Source organism: Chlorocebus sabaeus, chromosome 11 (genome assembly GCF_047675955.1).
Source record: "Chlorocebus sabaeus isolate Y175 chromosome 11, mChlSab1.0.hap1, whole genome shotgun sequence".
Classification (NCBI taxonomy): domain Eukaryota; kingdom Metazoa; phylum Chordata; class Mammalia; order Primates; family Cercopithecidae; genus Chlorocebus; species Chlorocebus sabaeus.
The window spans coordinates 66,812,602-66,835,175 of NC_132914.1; the positions used below are offsets into that span (position 1 = coordinate 66,812,602).

Below are 22,574 nucleotides of genomic sequence, written 5' to 3' on the forward strand. Positions count from 1 at the left end.
CGAAGGCCGGGGTCCCGCCCCCGACAGTAGGGTGTGTGACGTCACTTCCGGCTTCCTTCTGTCTGCTGGCCCTGAGCACGAGCTGTGAGGGGATTCACTTGTGTGCGGAACTCCTCGGAACTATGGTGAGCCTGACCTCCCTGTCTCTTGCCCTGCCCCTGCTTCCCCGTGCTCTTGGCACCCCACTGCTTCCTCTGTCCTGCTGGGGTTGTAGGCTCCGTTTCTGGCTCTCCGGCCCGCCGCACATGGTGCGAGCCGTGGGGCGTGCGGCCTGTGCCAGGCCAGCCGGTGGAGCCTACCACGAGGGGGAGGAGTGGACCGCAAAGCCAGCGTCTCCTTCTGCCCAGGCATTTGCGTAGTCCCGGGAGCTCAGGCCCGCGCCTCACCCCGAGCGAAGAAATTTCTAGTGTGGGACCCGCTCCGCCCTCCCTCTAGGGGCGGAGCCTGGAGCGGCTGGGCCGTAGCCACCCGAGGGTGGAAGATGGAGGCCGCGTTCCCTTGCCCGTATGGCAGGCGTCTCCTTGATGGCAAAAAACCCCTCCCTGCCTCATTCTTAGTTCAAGATCGTCTTTAGTTTAGCCGTAGGTAACTGTCAGTCTCGCTGGTGTATAGTTTATACTCCTGGGGCCTTGTAAATCCGAAAAGCCATGTCGCTCTCCTACAAGTCCCTCTCTCCCATTTAAATGCCTTCTCCGATGATGGAAGCTTCATTTGTTTGAAAACATTATTGTAAATGAGTTTTCTCTTAGATATCCACTTGTAAGACAAGTGGAAGGCACCTCAGTGTATGTGTTAGAGTATTGGTACTTAAACGAAATGCCTCATGGTTTTCTTTTTTAGGCGTCCCTTTCCCTTGCACCTGTTAACATCTTCAAGGCAGGAGCTGATGAAGAGAGAGCAGAGACAGCTCGCCTGGTAAGCCTTGTTCTAACTTTTGTTTTAAAGATAAAACTGGAGGCCAGGTGCGGTGGCTCACTCCTGTAATCCCAGTACTTTGGGAGGCCGAGTTAGGCGGATGAACTGAGGTCAGGAGTTCGAGACCAGCCTGGCCAACATGGCGAAACCCCGTTTCTACTAAAAATACAAAAATTAGCCGGGCGTGGTGACGGGCGCTTGTAATCCCAGCTACTTGGGAGCCTCAGGTAGAAAGATCGCTTGAACCCAGGAGGCGGAGGTTGCGGTGGGCTGAGATGGCACCATTGCACTCCAGCCTGGGCGACACAGCGAGACTCTGCCTCAAAAAAAAAAAAAAGTAAATAAAGATAAAACTGTACTTGAAGACGGTAAAGTTGATTCTGATAATCTCCTTGGTTTTTACTCCAGACTTCTTTTATTGGTGCCATTGCCATTGGAGACTTGGTAAAGAGCACCTTGGGACCCAAAGGCATGGTAAGAAAAATAGAAAAGTTTTATGTTTTAATATTGTTTTAGAGCCCTTAGTGGAAATATAATAACAAACATTTTAAAATGCTTTTTAATCTTTAGAACGTTTAATTATAAAAGACAAGTATGTTCTTAGTAAAAATCAGAGTTCCCAGAATCACCATCCCCAATCCTATGCCCCTCCTCAGCGACAAGTAGTGTTATAATTTGCATGTACTACTACTAATTTTCTGTTTATGTAGAATTATGTGTACTTTATTATGTATTTTATACTCATGTAATAGATACTGTTTTATAAAACATAGATACTATTTATCAATACTGTTTTGTAGCTTGGTCTTTTAAATTCCTTTCAGTGTAAGAAGATAATACTGCCTCCTCTTTAACTGTCAAATATTATCCTGTACCTTAATTATTTTATAATTTAATTATGGCTGTACTGATAGTTTCTTTCCATTGTTTTTGCAGTTAACAGTGTTGAAACAAAAACTAGTGTCTCCCTGTGCTTCTGATGTTTCTAGGGGTAGATACCACGGTTTGGTTAACATGGTGTATGTATTGAAAACATTTGATGAATGGATACCACAAAATAGCCATCCAGGGTGTTGATAACACTAGCACTGTATGAGAATACTGATTGAACCATGCATTCTTCAAGATGTACTTATATCTTAACTTGAACCAATTATGTTCCCTTTAGGACAAAATTCTTCTAAGCAGCGGACGAGATGCCTCTCTTATGGTAACCAATGATGGTGCCACTATTCTGAAAAATATTGGTGTTGACAATCCAGCAGCTAAAGTTTTAGTTGGTAAGTCTGAATATACTTTTTCACCAACCTAATAATACTATTGGTTAACATTTTTGAAATAACTTTATAAATAGGCTGTGTTGACCAATTGTACTGTCAATTGATGTCCACTGGGTTTTAATTATCATTGTTAAAATACAAGCTTCAGGAGTGCCATATATTGATGGTAAAACTGTTGCATTTCAGACCTCAGAGTTCCAAAGAATTTTTTGTATGAGGAACCTTGATAAGTTTAGATTGGTAGTGAATATTTTTGGAGAATTTAGTAAGCAAAGAAGCAATTTTGAGTTAACTAATTTCTTTTTCTAGATATGTCAAGGGTTCAAGATGATGAAGTTGGTGATGGCACTACCTCTGTTACCGTTTTAGCAGCAGAATTATTAAGGGTAAGAGCAACTGAGCAACTCTGTTTTTCCTACTGTTTTTGAGTATCAGAGGTAATCAAGTCCTTACTTCCTCCATCTTTACTGTTGAGGAGTGCTTAATAATTTTCTATTTATAACTTTTATTTTATAACTATTAATAGGAAGCAGAATCTTTAATTGCAAAAAAGATTCATCCACAGACCATCATAGCGGGTTGGAGAGAAGCCACAAAGGCTGCAAGAGAGGCACTGTTGAGTTCTGCAGTCGATCATGGGTTGGTACACCAAAGTACTACTGTTCTAAACATTTAGTGTTCTTTTATAACATGCTTAATGCAGGTAGAAAAATTGTCTTCCTTGGAACCAGTCCCTGGTGCCAAAAAGGTTGGGGACCACTGTTTTAAGGCATTTTTACTAAATTTCCCAATTGCAACTGTATAATATTACTTGTTTTTCACATTCTTTTTATTTATTTATTTATTTTGAGACGGAGTCTCGCTCTTAGAGTTTCCCAGGATGGAGTGCAGTGGTGTGATCTCGGCTAACTGCGACCTCTGCCTCCTGGATTCAAGCGATTCTCTTGCCTCAGCTTCCCAAGTAGCTGGGACTACAGGCATGTGCCACCATACCCAGCTAATTTTGTATTTTTAGTGTAGATGGAGTTTCACCATGTTGGTCAGGCTGGTCTTGAACTGACCTCAAGTGATCCACCCTCCTCAGTCTCCCAAAGTGCTAGGATTACAGGCCACCCTCCTCAGTCTCCCAAAGTGCTAGGATTACAGGCCACCCTCCTCAGTCTCCCAAAGTGCTAGGATTACAGGCCACCCTCCTCAGTCTCCCAAAGTGCTAGGATTACAGGCCACCCTCCTCAGTCTCCCAAAGTGCTAGGATTAGAGGCGTGAGCCACTGTGCCCGGCCATTTCTCATATTCTTGCCAATATTAGATTTTTGCTTGCTTGTGTGCTGTACCCCACCCCCTTTTTTTTTTTTTTTGGCATTTTGCCGGTTTGGTGGGGAAAATAATTTGTGTTTCTTGATTACTGCTGAGGTTTAATTCTTTTCTTATAGCTTACAAACTTGACCAGTTAGGGTAAAATTATCTATTGACATGAATATCTAGATAAATTTTGAAAAGTAAGGTTAATATGTGTATTTGGTTGGTTTTATTTAGTTCCGATGAAGTAAAATTCCGTCAAGATTTAATGAATATTGCGGGCACAACATTATCCTCAAAACTTCTTACTCATCACAAAGACCACTTTACAAAGTTAGCTGTAGAAGCAGTTCTCAGACTGAAAGGCTCTGGCAACCTCGAGGCAATTCATATTATCAAGAAGCTAGGAGGAAGTTTGGCAGATTCCTATTTAGATGAAGGTATGTATGAATGTCAGATACAAGAAGCTTTGATTAGATGCTGAGGGCTGAATACTGAGTGAATTCTGTTTTGGGACCAGTGACACTTTACAAAGCCAGTGAACTTGAATTTAAGGACATACCATAGGTGCAAGCATTTTTGTCATTTCATTGACTGTACTCCTCTTCCCACACTATTCCAGCATTGTTGATGATCTCTAGAGTTTAGTTAACTACCATGAAGTTATTTGCAGTCTCTGATAAAGAGGAAATGTAGTTTTCTTTTGCTAGAAATCATTTATTCTCAAATGGTACTTTTACCAGGATTATATGTGTATTCTCCAGGAAGGGTCTGGGTCAGTCATATCATTGTGTTAGCTGGTTGTCGAGGATGTACAGTTGACCATTGAACAACATGGGTTTGAACTATGTAGATTCACTTAACGCAGGTTTTTTCAATATAGTCAGCCCTTTGTGTCCGTGTTTTGTGCACGTGCAACCGAATGTGGATGGAAAATGCAGTATTTGCAGGATTTGAAACCCGTGTATATAGCAGGCCAACTTTTCAAATCTACTGGTTCCAGTCAGCCTGGAACTTAAGTATGTGTGGATTTTGGTGTGTGTGGGCATCTTGGAACCAGTATCCCTGTATACTGGGGGATGACTAGTTTTTTTAGAAAAGAATTTTTAAAAAATTAACTAGTAATTATGTATGTTTATAGGGCAAGAGGATCTAGTTCTTAAAGAGTGATAAATGAGACATAACAAGTACTGTTTTCTTAGTAGTACATTTTTGTTTATAGAGTGAAGTTTTCCAGATCATCTTCACATTGAATTTACTTCACAAAATGACCTGTCAAAAAGTATAGGCATTCTCGTATAGAGTAGGAAAAAAAAGAATTAGATGGTGCTTTATAACTTCTGCTTTTACCAGTGGTTTGGAGTCCTGGTTTTGGTGTATGTTATAGGTCTTGATTTGTTTTAAGAGAATGTCATGATTCTGAAAATACTCTTGGTTAAGTTTATATACAAGAGCTGTGTAGCATTTCTTTTTTTTTTTTTTTTTTTTTTTTTTTTTGTTGAGACAGAGTCTGGCTGTGTCACCCAGGCTGGAGTGCAGCAGCATGATGTCGCCTCACTGCAACCTCTGCCTCCTCAGTTCAAGCGATTCTCCTGCCTCAGCCTCCCAAGTAGCTGGGATTAGAGGCATGTGCCACCATGCCTGGCTAATTTTTTTTGTATTTTTAGTGGAGACTGGTTATTGCCGTGTTGGCCAGGCTGGTCTGGAATTCCTGACCTAAGGTGATCCACCTGCCTCAGCCTCCCAAAGAGTTGGGATTACAGGCGTGAGCCACCACGCCTGGCTGCTGTGTAGCATTTCTTTTTTTTTTTTTTTTGAGACGGAGTCTCGCTCTGTTGCCCAGGCTGGAGTGCAGTGGCCGGATCTCAGCTCACTGCAAGCTCCGCCTCCCGGGTTTACGCCATTCTCCTGCCTCAGCCTCCCGAGTAGCTGGGACTACAGGCGCCCGCCACCTCGCCCGGCTAGTTTTTTGAATTTTTTTTAGTAGAGACGGGGTTTCACCGTGTTAGCCAGTTTGGTATCGATCTCCTGACCGCGTGATCCGCCCGTCTCGGCCTCCCAAAGTGCTGGGATTACAGGCTTGAGCCACCGCGCCCGGCCTGTGTAGCATTTCTAATAGGAGCATTACAACAAGAATAGTAGCACAAGCAGCACCATTCTTGAATGTCTGCTGTGTAATAGGCACTTTAGTCATTTAGTCATCATGACCTGGTGAGTGAGGATTAAGTTCACTTGAATAGAGTAGAAAACCCAAGATAAAGGTGGCTTCGTAAGAGAAAAGTTTCTAACATAACCAAAAAAGGCCTGGAGAGGTAGGTGGTACTGGGTTTGTATGATGGTTCCAAAGCAACAGGACTAGGCTGGTAACTAGCACCTCTGCCACTGGTTACATTCCTGTTTTACAAATTAGCATCTCTGGTTGGATAATTTGTCCAAGGTTATATAGCCAGCAGCAGGGGCATGATTGGGGTCAGGTTTATCTGACTCCATTGTCCATGGTTTTTCATTTTTACCACCAGCCTCAATACCTGAATCTTCAGTTTTTCTCTTGTGGTGGTGATTTCAAGCTAATAAAAGTGGACTTAACCTGTTGTCTTTATTTTGCAACCCATACAGATGTGGGTGTAGTATATATCTGAAACAAAAGTTTCAAAATACTGTTTAATTTTACTGTCTGTACTGTGTTCTCATATTTCCTGTTTCATATATTATTTTTTAAGTAACCCATTAAATGAATTTTGTAATAACTCTTCTAGTGGGATGCTTTATACCAGGAGTGTCCAAGGAAGAGAATACAGTCATGGGTTCCTAGTTTCTGTTTCTGGTTGGGCCAGTAAAGCCCCTTCCTCATCCCTCTTTTCTTATCACTAGAGACAGAAGCTAAAATCCATGGCTTTCAGGCGCTAAAAGCCTAAAACAAAGTAAAACAACAACAGAATAAGGTGGGTTGGACAAGCTTGCTTTTATACCTTCTAAGAGCTTGGTAAATTGGACTTAAATAGCTTCTTTGAAATAGTGATATGATAAAGCAGACAGCTTTATAAGATTTACTAAGGCTACTTTGAAGTATTAAATATGATACTGTTCTTATATTTATTGTAGGCTTTCTGTTGGATAAAAAAATTGGAGTAAATCAACCAAAACGAATTGAAAATGCTAAAATTCTTATTGCAAATACTGGTATGGATACAGACAAAATAAAGGTATGTAACTGTACTTTTTAAAAATTCAAATTGCTGGCCAGGCGGAGTGGCTCACTCCTGTAATCCTAGCAGTTTGGGAGGTCGAGGCGGTGGATCATCTGAGGTCGGAAGTTTGAGACCAGCCTGACCAACATGGAGAAACCCTGTCTCTACTAAAAAAAAAATACAAAATACAAAATTAGCTGGGCGTGGTGGCGCATGTCTGTAATCCCAGCTACTTGGGAGGCTGAGGCAGGAGAATCACTTGAACCCAGGAGATCGCGCCACCGCACTCGAGCCTGGGCAACAAGAGTGAAACTGTCTCTAAAGTCTCAAAAAAAAAAAAGAAAAAAAAATTGCTGGCTTCTATAAACTCAGGAATCAATTGCACTAAAAAGCTTGGGATAGGTGTCTATTGTATATATACACATGTATATGCTTTTTGATATATACATTGGTAAAAATGTTGAGATATGCTATCGGACTCTTTAAAAAGAGTAATGAGGACTGGCATGGTGGTTCACGCCTGTAATCCCAGCACTTTGGGAGGCCAGGCAGGCGGATCACAAGGTCAGGAGTTCGAGGTCAACCTGTCCAGTATGAGATGGTGAAACCCCATGCTACTAAAAATACAAAAATTAGCTGGGCGTGGTGGCGTGCACCTGTAATCCCAACCACTTGGAAGGCTGAGGCAGGAGAATCACTTGAACCCGGGGGGTGGAGGTTGCAGTGAGCCGAGGTTGCCCCACTGCACTCCAGCCTGAGCAACAGAGCGAGACTCAATCTCAAAAAAAAAAAGTAATGAAACTGATGCTCTCTTTATGCTTTTCTTTGTCTTAGATATTTGGTTCCCGGGTAAGAGTTGATTCTACAGCAAAGGTTGCAGAAATAGAACATGCGGAAAAGGAAAAAATGAAGGAGAAAGTTGAACGTATTCTTAAGCATGGAATAAATTGCTTTATTAACAGGTCTGTGCTTGTAAGAGGATGTTTTTCTATGAAAGTTTAAGGAATACTTTATATTTACTTATGTTGAATTAATGATTTGTTAGGAACTGCCTTACATAACTTCACCTAAATTATGGATTTTCATAATTTGTAAACTGTGATTTATGCACACTTACAGTGGCCAGTATTATGGGATTGATTTATACAGTTACTATAATAAAGAACACCTGTTTTCAATGCTAGTAGTGGATGTATTAGTACTGTAATTGATAAATTCTAATTATACAGGTAAGAAATGCAATCTTGTTCTAATTTGCATTTCTTTTACTTGTGTGGTAAAAATGTTTACTTGTTTTTTAGTCTGATGTAGTTTATCTTGTAATAGTTTTGAGCATAATGTTTTCATATATTTTATTTACAGGCAATTAATTTATAATTATCCTGAACAGCTCTTTGGTGCTGCTGGTGTCATGGCTATTGAGCATGCAGATTTTGCAGGTGTGGAACGCCTAGCTCTTGTCACAGGTATGGAAAAAAGGTATTGTTTTCTAACAAACACAATAGTCACTCTTGGATTTATTATTTGTTACTATATGCAATTCATTATTAAGAAATCGAAGGAGTCCTTTTAAGGAGTTTAGAATTTCAACAGTTATTCTGAAATCTATACTCTTGGATATCTTTAATTTAGATATGCAGATACATTACATTTACTATACCAAATTATATACCACATTTGCTGTAGGTATAGATTTCTTTCATTGTGTCACTGTTTTAAGGGTAGATTTTTGGCTGGGTGCAGTGGCTCGTGCCTGTAATCCCAGCACTTTTGGGAGGCCGAGGCAGCCAGATCGCTTGAGTTCAGGAATTTCAGACCAACCTGGGCAACATGGCGAAACCCCATCCCTACAAAAAAAAAAAAAAAAAAATTGGCCAGGTGTGGTGGTGAGCGCCTATGATCCTAACCACTTGGTAGGCTGAGGGATGAGACTGTCTTGAGCCTGGGAGGCAGAGGCTGCAATCATGGCGATCGTGCCACTGCGCTCCAGCCTTGGCGACAGAGTGAGACCCTGTCTCAACAACAGCAAAAAAAAGATAGATATATTTTTTCTCACAAACCTGTAAGACCATTGTTAAAATCTGAACAAACTAGAGCTTTAAAAAGTCTTAAGTCTATTTATATTTATCTAGTTTGTTCATTTGTTTTTATTGCCAAGTAAGTAGCTGAATGCTTTGTGTCCTTTGTAGTAGTACAGTTATAATAGGTAACCTTTATTGAACACTTACTGTGTGCTGAAGAGTGAGTCAAGTACTGAACATTACTTTTATTAATTTTTTTAAGTTTGTGAAAGTAATAAAGGTTAGCATAAGTGAAACAGTCAACATTGTATAATGGAAATTAGTATACCTCAATATCCTTTAAAAGAAGTATGAGTGATACAATTCCAGTTGAGTCAAATAGAAACTGTGTTTGTAAATCAGACATGTCTGTCTACATCAAAATGACATAAGAGTTCAGGCTGGTTGCAGTGGCTCATTCTTGTAATCCCAGTGCTTTGAGAGGCCAAGGCAGGAAGATTGCTTGAAGCCAGGAGTTCAAGACCAGCCTGGGCAATATAGTAAGACTGTCTCTACAAAAAATTAGCCAGACGTGGTGGCACATGCCTGTAGTCGTCTACTTGGGAGGTTGAGGCAGGAGATCTCTTCAGCCCAGGAGTTCATGGCTGCAGTGAGCTATGATCACATCACTGCACTCCATCCTAAGTGACAGAGCAAGACCCTGTCTTTAAATTTAAAAAAAAAAAAAAATGTCGCTTGTCTGCTCTTTATTGTGGTAACTAATGATTTAAAAATTTTTGTTTATTAAATGTTTATATATTTAGGGGTATAAGTATAGTTTTGTTAATGGTTTTCATAGTAAACTCTAAGCCCTAGAAAACTAAGTTTAACAGATTTTTCTAGATTTTAGGTCCTTGAAAATGAATGAATAGGTTGGAAAGTGGGTTTGGAAATGGGAATTAAGGAGAACTGGAGACATGGGTTATGAGTTGTGAAGTCAGTAGGGCTGCCACATGGTTTGGAACTGCCATGATTATTAGAAGAAATTATAGTGTACTAACCTTTGAAGAGTGGACTTGGTCTCATCCCAGAATGATCTCTTAAGACATTTTTTTAAATCATTTGAGAAGCATAGTCTTCCTCTAACCAAGAGACATTTTCTTCTAATTACTTGAAGTGGGTTTACCTGCTTTAAAGTTCTTTAGGAGCCGCTGTATACTTGATGCTTTAAGGCAACAAATAAACAAAATTTAAGATGCTCATGTTTGTGTAATTCATTCTTTAGTTCCACAAAATAAAGATGTAAGAGGTCGGATGCGATGGCTCCGGCCATCTCCCCATGGCTGTACTCCCGATGGCTGTAATCCCAGCACTTTGGGAGGCCTAAGTGGGCGGATCACAAGGTCTGGAGTTTGAGACCAGCCTGGCCAATATGGTGAAACCCTGTCTCTACTAAAAATACAAAAATTAGCCAGGCGTGGTGGTGGGCGCCTGTAGTCCCAGCTACTTGGGAGGCTGAGGCAGGAAAATCACTTGGACCCAGGAAATGGAGGTTGCAGTGAGCTGAGATTGGCACCACTGCACTCCAGCCTGGGTGACAGAGCGAGACTCCATCTCAAAAAAAAAAAGATGTGAGAAGTAAATGGTAATAATATATTGATGGGATAAACGTATCGTAAGGTCTTGACATGAAATTGCTGTATATACCCAGAAGAATGTTTGTTTAAAGTACACCAACTATACGTCTATGAAGTTGACCACATGGTGGCTCCCATCCTTAAAAGCTCAGTAGTTGTCAAAGGTGTTTGATAACATTGGTTCTTGCAGGTGTCATTAAATGTCTTGAGCTGGGCATGGTGGCATGTGCCAGTAGTTTCATCCATTCAAGAGACTGAGGCAGAAAGATTGCTTATGCCCAGGAGGTTGGGGCTGTAGTGTGCTATGATGGTGCCTGGTGAACAGTCATTGCACTCCAGTCTAGGCAACATAGCAAGACACTGTCTCTTTAAAAAGAAACAAAGGCTTACATGTAGAAGGATGAAGTGAAAAGTTTCATAAGCCAAGTTAGTGTTATTTTTGGATATGACATCTGAAATATCTGTTGTGTCTCACATCTAGAACACAAAGCAGTCTCAGAATTTTCTCAGCCAGAAGTAAAAAGAACTTTATACAAATTATGAGTATAAATTAGTAGTTTAGAAGACCAGAGTCGTTATGAATTTATTGTAAAATAAATAATAGGGCGTTGACAGATTTATCAGTAAGGAATAGGAAGAGAAGGGTTGATTGATAATATATGCAGTTCACATTATGAAAAGAGTAGTCAGCTAGAGAAAAGAATTTTGAAATGGAAACCTGACTTGCTTAGTTAGGAAATAGGGAATGAAGTGACTGACCTGTTCAGTTTACAGCATGGAAGATGGAGGGAAAATAGGAAGAGAAATGATACATAAAGACTAAAATTAATTTGTTCTTATTAAATTTGGTCTGGGAAATTCTTAGTATGCATTTCTTTTTTTTAGGCCTTAGGACATTTCATTTGTGATAGAGATACCAGGTGATGATTAAGCGGTTCATGAAGTGTATAGTGGTTGACATATAGGACAAATATTTTCATGTCTTGTGCTGGGAGTTATAGATTGGATTCAGAAGAGAATCTGAATTTCAATTCAAAAGTAACTGCTTTAAGACTCAGTTTAACCTTTGGGAGGTAGTATTGTATAGTGTGTGCTTATAGATCTGAAGCCAGACTGCTTGGGTTTGAACCCCAGCTTTTTATGTTCATCCTAGTTGGGTAACTGGATAGGAAAGTAAACCTCTTGGCCTCATTTTTATTGTGTGTAAAATGGATAATAATGGAGCCTATCCAAGAGGATTGTTTTAAAGATTAATTAGTCAATATGAAGTATTTAAAGAGTGCCTGGTATATAATAAGCAATCAATCTTTAAAATGTTAAACACATCACCTATCATTATCCATTACTGCTTATTAGAAAACAGGAATTTTAAGCCTGCCGTGCATTTAGCTAATAAATGTTTATGTTTATAGGTGGTGAAATTGCCTCTACCTTTGATCACCCAGAACTGGTGAAGCTTGGAAGTTGCAAACTTATCGAGGAAGTCATGATTGGAGAAGACAAACTCATTCACTTTTCTGGGGTTGCCCTTGGTGAGTGATTATGTAGATCCTGGTTAAGGTGTCTAAATTCTTGCTAGGCTCTGTTGAAGTAAAGGCTATTGTAATTACTAGAATAGTGTATCTTACAAGTCTTAACTCTTCAGAAGCATAATACATATTTTGTTTCAGTCTCTTGAGGTCAACCTTGTATTACTGTGTCTTTGTGAAAAGTGCATGTTCAACATAGTTTTTTTCCTTGATAACTTAGAACCATTATGAACCTTGATTGTTGGAGAATGTATAATACAGGAAGACAGATCAGCTTTCAGAACCCAGTAATATAACCAACACCTGTATAAATAATAGAAGGCAAACTTTTTGTCCCTAAGTGGTCACTGTGACTTTTAATTTTAGGTGAGGCTTGTACCATTGTTTTGCGTGGTGCCACTCAACAAATTTTAGATGAAGCAGAAAGATCTTTGCATGACGCTCTTTGTGTTCTTGCGCAAACTGTAAAGGACTCTAGAACAGTTTATGGAGGAGGTAAGCATTTAGAAAATGTTGAATGTATTTTTATTTCTTGAAATACAATATAAGTCATAAGTGGTTTTAATGGTTCTTATAGAAACTTTATATTGCCTTTGTACTAAATTTTAAAATGCTTGGCATATCTTAAAGTCAGTAATTCAGTATCTTGGAGACAACTAAGTATTACAATATTTTGTTGGAAATTTAATCTATAGGCTGTTCTGAGATGTTGATGGCTCATGCTGTGACACAGCTTGCCAATAGAACACCAGGCAAAGAAGCTGTTGCAATGGAGTCTTACGCTAAAGCACTGAGAATGGTAAGTTAATCAGAATGAGAGATCTGAACTTAAGTTTTGTGGTTATTGATAGTTTTGAAATGAGCAGAAAATAAACTGGTTAATACTGCTTTTAAATTTAATTCTGGAGTTTCTCTTCTTCGTGAGCAGTAATTGAAGCAGATATTACATTGTTTCTAAATGCATAATTTTAAAAAGCTATCCTAGTTAGGAGTAAATCAGTGGTTCTTAGAGTGAGTAGTTACTTGTTTTCTTCATTTCATAGTTGCCAACCATCATAGCTGACAATGCAGGCTATGACAGTGCAGACCTGGTGGCCCAGCTCAGGGCTGCTCACAGTGAAGGCAATACCACTGCTGGACTGGGTAAGCAATCAAGGGGAACTTTGTGGCCGTTGTTAAAAGTAACTCTTTTCACCGGCCCTTTTTTTCTTTTGGAACATAAAGAGTTAACGATAACCAACCATATAAAAGACTCTTCTGCTTTGTCCTCGTAACCATTATATGTGCTGGGAAAATGTGTGTGACTTTATATGCTCAGCATTTCCCAAACTTTGTTATTCCATAAGACATATAAAACTGATTAGAAGATTTGTAACTATTTGGTATATAATGACTATAGGATTTAAATATAAACAATACTTACACTCTGGAAAATAACATAAACTATTATGTTGTTTATGCAATCAGTATTAACTCCTAATTTCATAGTAAACTTACTGCGAGATAATCTTGAGTACAGATCACAGATCTCCAGTCCATAGATAGGAGTGGCCAATGAGGCAGATTTAATTCGTATTGAAAAACTTTCTGACAAGCTGTGCTGGACATTATAGAGTAGTCTTAAGAAGATAGATAATCCTGTCATTGAACAAGAGGGGGCACCGGTTAATCTGAGAAAATGAAGCAGGATTCTCACAAGAAGAGAAGTTGTGTAGATGGCTTCTGAATTTTCTTCCATTTGTTTTTCTTTCTTTTTTTTGAGACAGAGTCTTGCTCTGTCTCCCAGGCCGGAGTGCAGTGGCCGGATCTCGGCTCACTGCAGGCTCCGCCTCCCAGGTTTACACCATTCTCCTGCCTCAGCCTCCCAAGTAGCTGGGACTACAGGCGCCCGCCACCTCGCCCGGCTAGTTTTTTTGTATTTTTTAGTAGAGACGGAGTTTCACCGTGTTAGCCAGGATGGTCTCAATCTCCTGACCCTGTGATCCGCCTGTCTCGACCTCACAAAGTGCTGGGATTACAGGCTTGAGCCACCGTGCCCGGCCCCCATTTGTTTTTCATTATTTGACATTGTTGTCTTCTAATTAATAGGGTGACCAGTAGTTGACATTATTATTATTATTATTATTATTATTATTACTATTACTGAGACAGTGGTCTTGCTGTTCCCCAGGCTGGAGTGCAGTGGCACCATTATAATTCACTGTGGCCTTGAACCCCTGACTCAAGCAGTTCTCCTTCCTCAGCCTTCCAAGTAGTTAGGGCACATGCCACAATGCCTGACTAAATTATTTTTATTTTCTTAAGAGATGGGGGCGATCTCACTATGTTGTTCAGGCTGGCCTCAAGCAATCCTCCTGCCTCAGCCTCCCAAAGTGTTAGGATTATAGGTGTGAGCCACTGAGCCTGGCCCCTTTTATTTTATTTGTTTATTTTTTGAGATAGAGTTTTGCTCATGTTGCCCAGGCTAGAGTGCAATGGCATGATCCCAGCTCACTGCCACCTCCGCCTCCCAGGTTCAAGTGATTCTCCTGCCTCAGCCTCCTGAGTAGCTGGGATTACAGGTGCCCACCACCATGCCCGGCTAATTTTTATATTTTTAGTAGAGACGGGATTTTACCATGTTTGCCAGGCCAGTCTCCAGCTTCTGATCACAAGTGATCTAAAGGCTTTCTTTGAGCTCATTTGTAGGCATATCCACCTACTGAGTAAAGTAGTTGGGTGTCCTAATTTTATTAATAACAGGATTAATTTTTATTATAAATCATTAGAGATGTTTTGATAGTTAAAACTACTTTTTAGTAAACATTTTTTCTTTGCAGATATGAGGGAAGGTACCATTGGCGATATGGCTATCCTGGGTATAACAGAAAGTTTTCAAGTGAAGCGACAGGTTCTTCTGAGTGCAGCTGAAGCAGCAGAGGTGATTCTGCGTGTGGACAACATCATCAAAGCAGCACCCAGGTACCCTAACACTTTTCTCAGAAAAAATTATTAACAGCAAAACAAAAAAATTAGGGAGCTGTGTTCATTTTATAATTAAGAGTTAATGAAAAGCAGAGACAGTTTTGCCTGGATAAAAGTATTATGTAAGTTATTTAAAATATCACAACTCTTAACACTTAAGCCAGAAAAACTTAAGAGGATGGGCAGCTGAGGTAGCTCTTAGGATTGAAAAGGCACAGAAAGAGCCATGCTTGGAAAGGTCAAGTACTGAGGACAATAGATGCTGTGATGCTTTCTATTGTCTTTAAACAGAATTATAGCAAAAGGAAACTGAGTTCTGTAACTAAAGTGTTCTGATTAGGTGCAATGTCATATAGCCACACCTACTCCCAGAAATCTTCACAATAAGTCAATGCCCTCAGCCACAATTGAAATACACTTAAAAAATGTGTGATACCTTGTTTGGTCTGATACTGTTTTAGAGATTAGGTATCTTTTATTAGCAAATTCTGAGTAATTTGCAGTAAAGAAACTTAATTTTGTTTAACCCAGCCTTCCAAACTTACCAGACCATGATCTTTTTCATGTTCCTTATTAATCTCCAGAGGACTTGTTTTTCAGATCAGTGCCCTGTGACAGCTGCTTCATTTTTTTGACAGTGGTTAGCATCCTAGTCCCTCCATAAGCTACTAAGGTTGAAAAGTTTATCTCTTTATATGACCCCTGTATAATGCTGTACTCTTTGATCTATTCTTAAGCTTCTTCAGCTTCTCTTAACTGTTGTGTTTGCCTCTAAAAGCAGTGTTTCTCAAGCTTTAGATCCTTGAACAAGCATTAAGTAAAAATTTACTAGTACCCTTATCCCATCTTTCCAAAAGATTGTTCTATGCCCCCTTATTGTATGGTCACCAAAGAATAAAAGATGAGAATAAAAGGTGCTGCTTCTTGGTGGGGGTGTCTGCAGAGTCCCAAAGCAGAACAGTCTTGATGTGCTAGGGCATCACACGGAGAGGGGCTGAGTGGCTAGCTCAGTCTCGCCTAAAGCCAGCAGTCCCATTGCTGTATAACCCATTAGTCCATGACATAACCTGGTCACCTCTTAAAAGCCCAACTTCCAATACTGCCACATTGGGAATTCAGTTTCAATGTGAGTTGTATAGGGGACACACATGCAAACCATTGCAGAGCTATAACAGTTTTAGTACAGGATTCTAGTTGTGTTTGTATTTAATATAGTACTTCGGATAAAATCATGCTCTTCATTTTTCACTGTTGACTTTTTTCTTACTTTCATAGGAAACGTGTCCCTGATCACCACCCTTGTTAAGCATTCCCACATGCCGTTGATCTTTGGACCAGTTTCTAGCAAAGTTGTGTTTGAAAGGTAGTCTCTTAAAGAAGACTGTGGAATCTGTTTATTGGTGCCCATTTTGTATCATTAAGTTTGGCTATTTAGCTGACCTTCTCTTTAACATAGGTCTAATTTATTTGCTGTGTCATTTTCCATGCAAATCAGTTGATTTAAAAGTTCATTTCTCATACTGTGCATTAAAATAAACATTTGAACAATTATTTGGTTCTTATGTCTTATATGTGTGTATTCTGTTTGAACTCTACTTAATGAAAATTAATGATTATTTTAAATATGACATTTTCCAGCTTAATGATTGGCCATCTACATTTTTGAAATAATTATCTTGATTAATATAAGCCCAAGTTAAGTGTGATAAACACACCATATATTAATCTTTTGGTTTTGTTGCTGGGCCATAAGAACCCTCAATTATGGCCAGGTGTGGTGGCTCATGCCTGTAATCCTAATATTGGGAGGCCACGACAGGTGGATCACTTGAAGTCAGGAGTTCAAGACCAGCCTGGGCAACATGGTGAAACCCCATCTCTACTAAAAATACAAAAATTAGCTGGGCATGGTGGTGGGCGCCTCATTAATGCCAGTTGCTTGGGAGGCTGAGGCAGGAGAATCACTTGAACCTGGGGGACAGAGGTTGCAGTGAGCCAAGATCGCACCACTGCACTCCAGCCTGCGTGATAGTGAGACTCCCATCTCAAAAAAAAAAATAAATGTGTAAATTTTACTACCCGTTTAATTTTGTTTAGTGAAAATACCATAAACTAGTACTCATTTAATTTTGTATAGTCTAAATGCTATTTCTTGCATTGGAGAAAATTACAATGCTTTCTGTGATGTAATTTTTTTTTTTTTTCTGTTTTTTGAGACGGAGTGTCCCTCTGTCCCCCAGACTGGAGTGCAGTGTGGCGCGATCTCGGCTCACTGCGACCTCCACCTCTTAGTTTCAAATGATTCTCCTGCCTCAGCCTTTCGAGTAGGTGGGATTACATAGTAGTCTGCCACCATGCCTGGCTAATTTTTGTATTTTCAGTAGAGACGGGGTTTTGCTATGTTGGCCAGGCTGGTCTCTATGTTATATGATATTTTTATGCTTGAAAAAGTCATATTAAATGTTGCAAGATGATGTGCTCTAAGTACTTTTTGTTTTTTGGCTTTTTTTTTTTTTTGAGACAGGATCTCATTCTGTCCCCCAGGCTAGAGTGCAGTTGTGTGATCACGGCTCATACAGCCCCTATCTCCTGGGCTCAAGCGATTCTTTCATCCAAGTAGCTGGGACTATAGGTGCATGGCATCATGCCTGGCTGATGTGTGGTTTTTTTTTTTTTTTTTTTTTTTTTTTACTTGTAGAGACAGACTTTGCTGTGCTGCCCAGGCTGGTTTTACAGCACCTCTTTCCAATGCTTTGTAAGGTAATTTCTCTAAAAAGTATGGTTAGACTTAAGTATTGTTACTGATTGGGTTTTTTTTTTTTTTTTTTTTAATGGGTTTTTGTTTTGGGTAAGTGGATAAGAGAATGAGAACGGGTGTAAGTATGGACTGAGTTCGCTGGTTTAAAAGGCAGCTCTAGATTTGGAGGCTGTTACTGCATCAGTATGTAGCAGAATAGACAAGAAGAAGGAGCCCAACAGGTTGAGTTTTTATTGGACAGCTGTGCTAACATGGAGGGACCTTCCCATAAAGGAGCAAAGGATTTTTGAAGAAACACTGATAGACCAAACATGTGTTTGTTTCAGGGTCAGGGGAAAAGTTGAGACACCTGAGAATTTGTCTCAATATTTTAATATTTGTAGATGAGATTAAAACTAGAAAAATGTGACATTATCAGAATTACACTGATTGAATAGCAATACCATCTGCTGTGTGATTTTTTTTTAAGTGCTTTATCACATATTAGTTGTGATCCTCACAACTGACGTAGGTGGAGCAGGAGAGCATATGAGAGAACCCACAAAGGATGTGGTGGGACAGGTGAGTTTATCCTGAGGGACCAGATAGCATGGAGTTACACATATTTTCTTAGGTACTTAGGCATATTTTCTCCAAAGACCTTAGATTGGCCAATGAAGAAGTTTAGAAAAGTAAAAATATGGGAACTACTATATTCAAAAATATAGCCATACCTTGCCTTCATATATTCTGAAGCCCTTACTGATTGTTGTCTTTAGAAAAATCTCAAGTTCACAAATAATCTTTTCAGTTTCAGAGGTAAGTATGACCTAGACCTAACTCCTGTTAACGGTTTGGTTTTTTTTTATTGAAATGGAGTCATGCTCTGTTGCCTAGGCTGGAGTGCAGTGGTGTGATCTTGGCTCACTGCAAGCTCCGCCTCCTGGGTTCACACCATTCTCCTGCCTCAGCCTCCCTAGTAGCTGGGACTACAGGCACCCGCCACCACACCTGCCTAATTTTTTTTGTATTTTTAGTAGAAATGGGGTTTCACCGTGTTAGCCAGGATGGTCTCGATCACCTGACCTTGTAATCTATCTGCCTCGGCCTCCCAAAGTACTGGGATTACAGGCCTGGGCCACCATGCCTGGCCTGTTAACGGTTTTAGGATGGAGTTTTTACAATTTTAGATTTGGGGTACATGTGCTGCTTAGTCACAAGGGTATTATGTGTGATGATGGGGGTTGGGCTTCTAGCATATCCATCACCCATATATTGGACACCGGACCCAATAGGTAACTTCAGCCCTCATGCCTATCTTACCCTCCATGCTTTGGAGTCCCCAGAGTCCATTTCCTCCATATTTAAGTCCACGTGTTGCTTTTGTTTAGTTCCCACTTAAAAATGAGAACATGTGATATTTGATTAATCATTCTGTTTCTGTGTTCACTTAGGATAATGGCCTCTAGCTCCATCCGTATTGCTGCAGAGGACATTTGTTTTTCTTTTTTATGGCTGTGTTGTATTCCATTGGTGTATATGTACTACATTCTTAAAAGTCCAGTCACCTTTTGGTGGCTTGTGGTTGGCTTTGTGATTTTGCTACTGTAAATAGTGCTGCAACTGCAGGTGTCTTTGATAAAATGATTTCCTTTGGATAGATACACAGAAGTGGAATTGCTCGGTCAAATGGTAGTTGTAACTTTATTTCTCTGAGATACCTCCATACTGTTTTCCATAAAGGTGGAGCTAATTTACATTCCCACCAACAGTGTATGAGTGACGGAAGGAGTTTCTTTTAACTCAGAAATAGCAAGCATGGAAGTAGTGAGTTTTTGTTTTCACAAGACTTGTGACCTGAAAGTAGAAATTTGGAATGGGTCTAAGTGCTTAGGAGCTTAAAATCTATCCTAGTTAACCTTCAGTTTTTCTCTGAGGAAGGATAATTTGGGTTTGATGTTTTACACTCGTCAACCCCAAATCCAGTCTTCCCCTGCTAGCTGCCTTGCTCACAGCTCCCTGTGGATTGGTTTTCTATTGCTTTAACTGAGGATGCACTGGCAGGAGATAGGGAGACAGAATCTATTCTCTTCCTGCCTTTGCTCTTTGTCTCTGGAGGTAACTGCATCCCTGCAAGACCTGCTACTGTATCTTTGTTAGGCAGCACCTCTACCATGGCTCTTAGCTCTTAATGGATTTGGGAAACGGTGTTTTGTTTTGTTTTGTTTTGTTTTGTTTTGTTTTGAGAAGGAGTCTTGCTCTGTCGCCCAGGCTGGAGTGCAGTGGCAGGATCTTGGCTCACTGCAAGCTCCGCTTCCTGAGTTCACGCCATTCTCCTGCCTCAGCTTCCTGAGTAGCTGGGACTACAGGTGCCCGCCACCTCGCCTGGCTAGTTTTTTGTATTTTTTAGTACAGATGGGGTTTCACCATGTTAGCCAGGATGGTCTGGATCTGACCTCGTGGCCCACCTCCCCTCGGCCTCCCAAAGTTCTGGAGTTACAGGTGTGAGCCACTGGGCCCGGCTGAAACGTTTTTTTACCCTGTTCGGTCTTACAGGTGATGACAGCTGCTGCTATTGTGTCTGGGTTGCTATTGTTTTTTTCCCCCACTTCACCCTGTCTTCACTAAAGTCTCTCCATGTAATCACATGGGGTGAATGCAGTTTCTTGCCAGGGCTCCGAATAATAGAAGTCAACAAAATACTCTGTACAAAACCCTTTATAAAAGTCTGCCATGTGCCGTATTAGCATATTAGGTCAATAGAAGATATAAAGAGAACCTTTTTAAAAATCAAAATTACTATAGAACTTTTCAGATTCTCAATATGAAGACTAAAGATAACCCTGATTTCATTTATGATTTTAAAATTGTGAGCAGTATATAATAGCACTTTTCAAAGGAGTATTGAAAAGATTACATGAATTAACTTAACCTGAGGAAGGTACCTGGCCCGGCCTCTAGCAGCGCTCCACGTGTCAGCCTTTCTTCCTGTCCCGTGGGCTGGGTACTGACAAAATCTCCCATCTTCAAGAAGTGTGGTGGAACTGTACAAGGCACTGACGATTCAATGATAAGACCTGCTTAGTGTTTGCCAGAAGTGGACAGTCCATAAGGAAAGAAAGGCATGCATATCTTGTTGTTTTCAAATAGTAGTAGTATCCTTTCTATGGTACTGAGATGACAAATAGTGTGCTTAAAAACAAACAAAAAATGAGCAAAAGGCAGAGTAAAAGTATCTAACAGGACCCATGTCTTCAGTCACATGCTTCCTGCCCCTTAAGAAACAGATTTAATGCCAAGAAATAGTCCCGTGTCTTCAAGTACTTTGGTGATTAAGTTAATTCTGGAATAATAGATAAGGATCAAAGTATATTCATTTAGAAATTTGCAAATGCATCTTTGGTAATCATGTCTGTGTGTTTTCCTATTTTGGTAAGCCAGGAACATTTGACCAAATTGTGATTATATCTCTTATATTCAGGACTTTAGATATTATGGTTGAAAATTTTCTGAAGGGAAAATAGCTTTGTTGTTCTATTGCCACTTTTTTTTTCTCCTGCAAATCATAGGATGCCACCTTTTTTTTTTTTTTTTTAAAGCAAGGAATTACACTTGCTTTTAGGGTAAATATAGGTGTTGTGCTGCCTGGTATAATACTTAGTAAAAGAACATTTTATGTAAACCTTCACTGTCACATGCCAGGCACTGTTCTATGCATTTTATACACAGTAATTGGTTTAATCCTTACAGTGCCCTGCCGAAACTGTTACCATTTTACTGATGAGGAAACTGAGGCACACAGATGATAACTGACTAGTTCTTGGCAAGCCTGGGATTTGAACCCAGGTAGTCTGAAGGGCCATGTTCTTAGCCAGTATGCTACGTTGCTTCTGGTTCACTGTGTTGGATATGTGCCTTTAGTTTGAGTTCAGTTGCTTATTAGGGCACAAACCCACTTTTAAGTGTAAAATTATAAACTCTAGAGATGTTGCATTTTAGGACAAAATAAAGAAGCAAACTTGGTTGCTGATTCATTTCCATTGATTCCATGTTAAACATTTCAGTTGGCATCACTCTTATTTATGGACTCTAAAATCCTGTGTAAACTTCTGGAAGACCTTTTTCCTTTGATGCATTAACACTTTGAGTTTCAAGACTTAAAATCAGGAGCAAAAAAGTTACATTTGGTGCTTCAACATTTTCTTATTTTACTTTCTAATTATGTCAACATTTCCAGAAAACATTAGAAGGGTTATAGAAATGTAAGTATGCATTTATATACTTTATAAAATTGATTGAAATCCTACAGTGAAAACTTTTTGGAAAGCAAATTCAACAGCAAACACTTGACCGTACCATTTGAGAAATGTCTGTTGTGTATTGATTGTTTTAGAATAAAACAGCTTGATTATGGGCCAAAATGTTTATAATTTGACTACTGATTCAGACCATTAGCTCTGTAGATGAGAGTTCTGTATGGATCAATTGGCTTCACTCTGTTTTATGGTTATAGTCTGCAACTACAGAATGGCCGATTAATCTTGGGAAGGGGAAGACAGGGTCAAAAGAAAGTCAACAATCGATAAACTTTGCTATAGATTAAGCTTAGAATGCAAGTTCTGTTGACAAAAGTTTCTATCATCAGCTGAATATAATTTGGCTTCCGTCATTAGGAATGAGATAAATCCTAACCAACAGAAATCTGGGCTTGTTTCTAAAGGAGTTAAATATGTTTGACCTGAAAGTTTAAACCTATTACATTAAATGATTAAAGGGGCCTTTTTTCACAGTCTGATCAATGGGTTGCAAATGCTCTGCAGATGGGAGGTGGCAGTAGGAAGGAATTATGCAATATCATGGAAATTTCTCTTCCTTTAGTTTAGCAGGAAGTATTTCTGGTAGGAAGACATACATGAAAATAGGTCTGTTGTGTAATGTCATTTTAGAACCAAACTTTGTTGGGTTAAGATGCTTTTATGGAAAAGGTCCTTTTAAAAATTTGGTACTGTATGTTTTAGTTAAGATG

The 22,574-nt window shown here is 39.7% G+C and overlaps 1 protein-coding gene across 2 annotated transcripts; it reads left to right on the forward strand.

The window, feature by feature from the left end:
• On the forward strand, positions 1–16,362 carry CCT2 (chaperonin containing TCP1 subunit 2). 2 transcript variants are annotated; one of them, XM_008003988.3, is made up of 16 exons: positions 1–125; positions 841–915; positions 1,324–1,389; positions 2,084–2,195; positions 2,505–2,581; positions 2,722–2,834; positions 3,731–3,933; positions 6,596–6,696; positions 7,516–7,643; positions 8,044–8,147; positions 11,731–11,850; positions 12,214–12,342; positions 12,543–12,646; positions 12,891–12,990; positions 14,667–14,808; positions 16,087–16,362. In XM_008003988.3, the coding sequence occupies exons 1-16, from the start codon at positions 123–125 to the stop codon at positions 16,115–16,117; spliced, it is 1,608 nt and encodes a 535-aa protein (XP_008002179.2). In that variant the 5' UTR covers positions 1–122; the 3' UTR covers positions 16,118–16,362. The 2 variants fall into 2 exon arrangements, with proteins under 2 accessions (XP_008002179.2, XP_008002180.1); XM_008003989.3 differs by lacking the exon at positions 1–125 and adding an exon at positions 358–585.
• The last annotated feature ends 6,212 nt before the right edge of the window (positions 16,363–22,574 follow it).

What these genes read in the sequence shown, in the direction of transcription:
- CCT2 (XM_008003988.3), top strand. An exon ending in CTTTTCTGGGGTTGCCCTTG is followed by an intron (nt 11,851 to 12,213) that starts GTGAGTGATTAT and finishes TTTTAATTTTAG; the next exon opens with GTGAGGCTTGTACCATTGTT. An exon ending in ATCATCAAAGCAGCACCCAG is followed by an intron (nt 14,809 to 16,086) that starts GTACCCTAACAC and finishes TTACTTTCATAG; the next exon opens with GAAACGTGTCCCTGATCACC.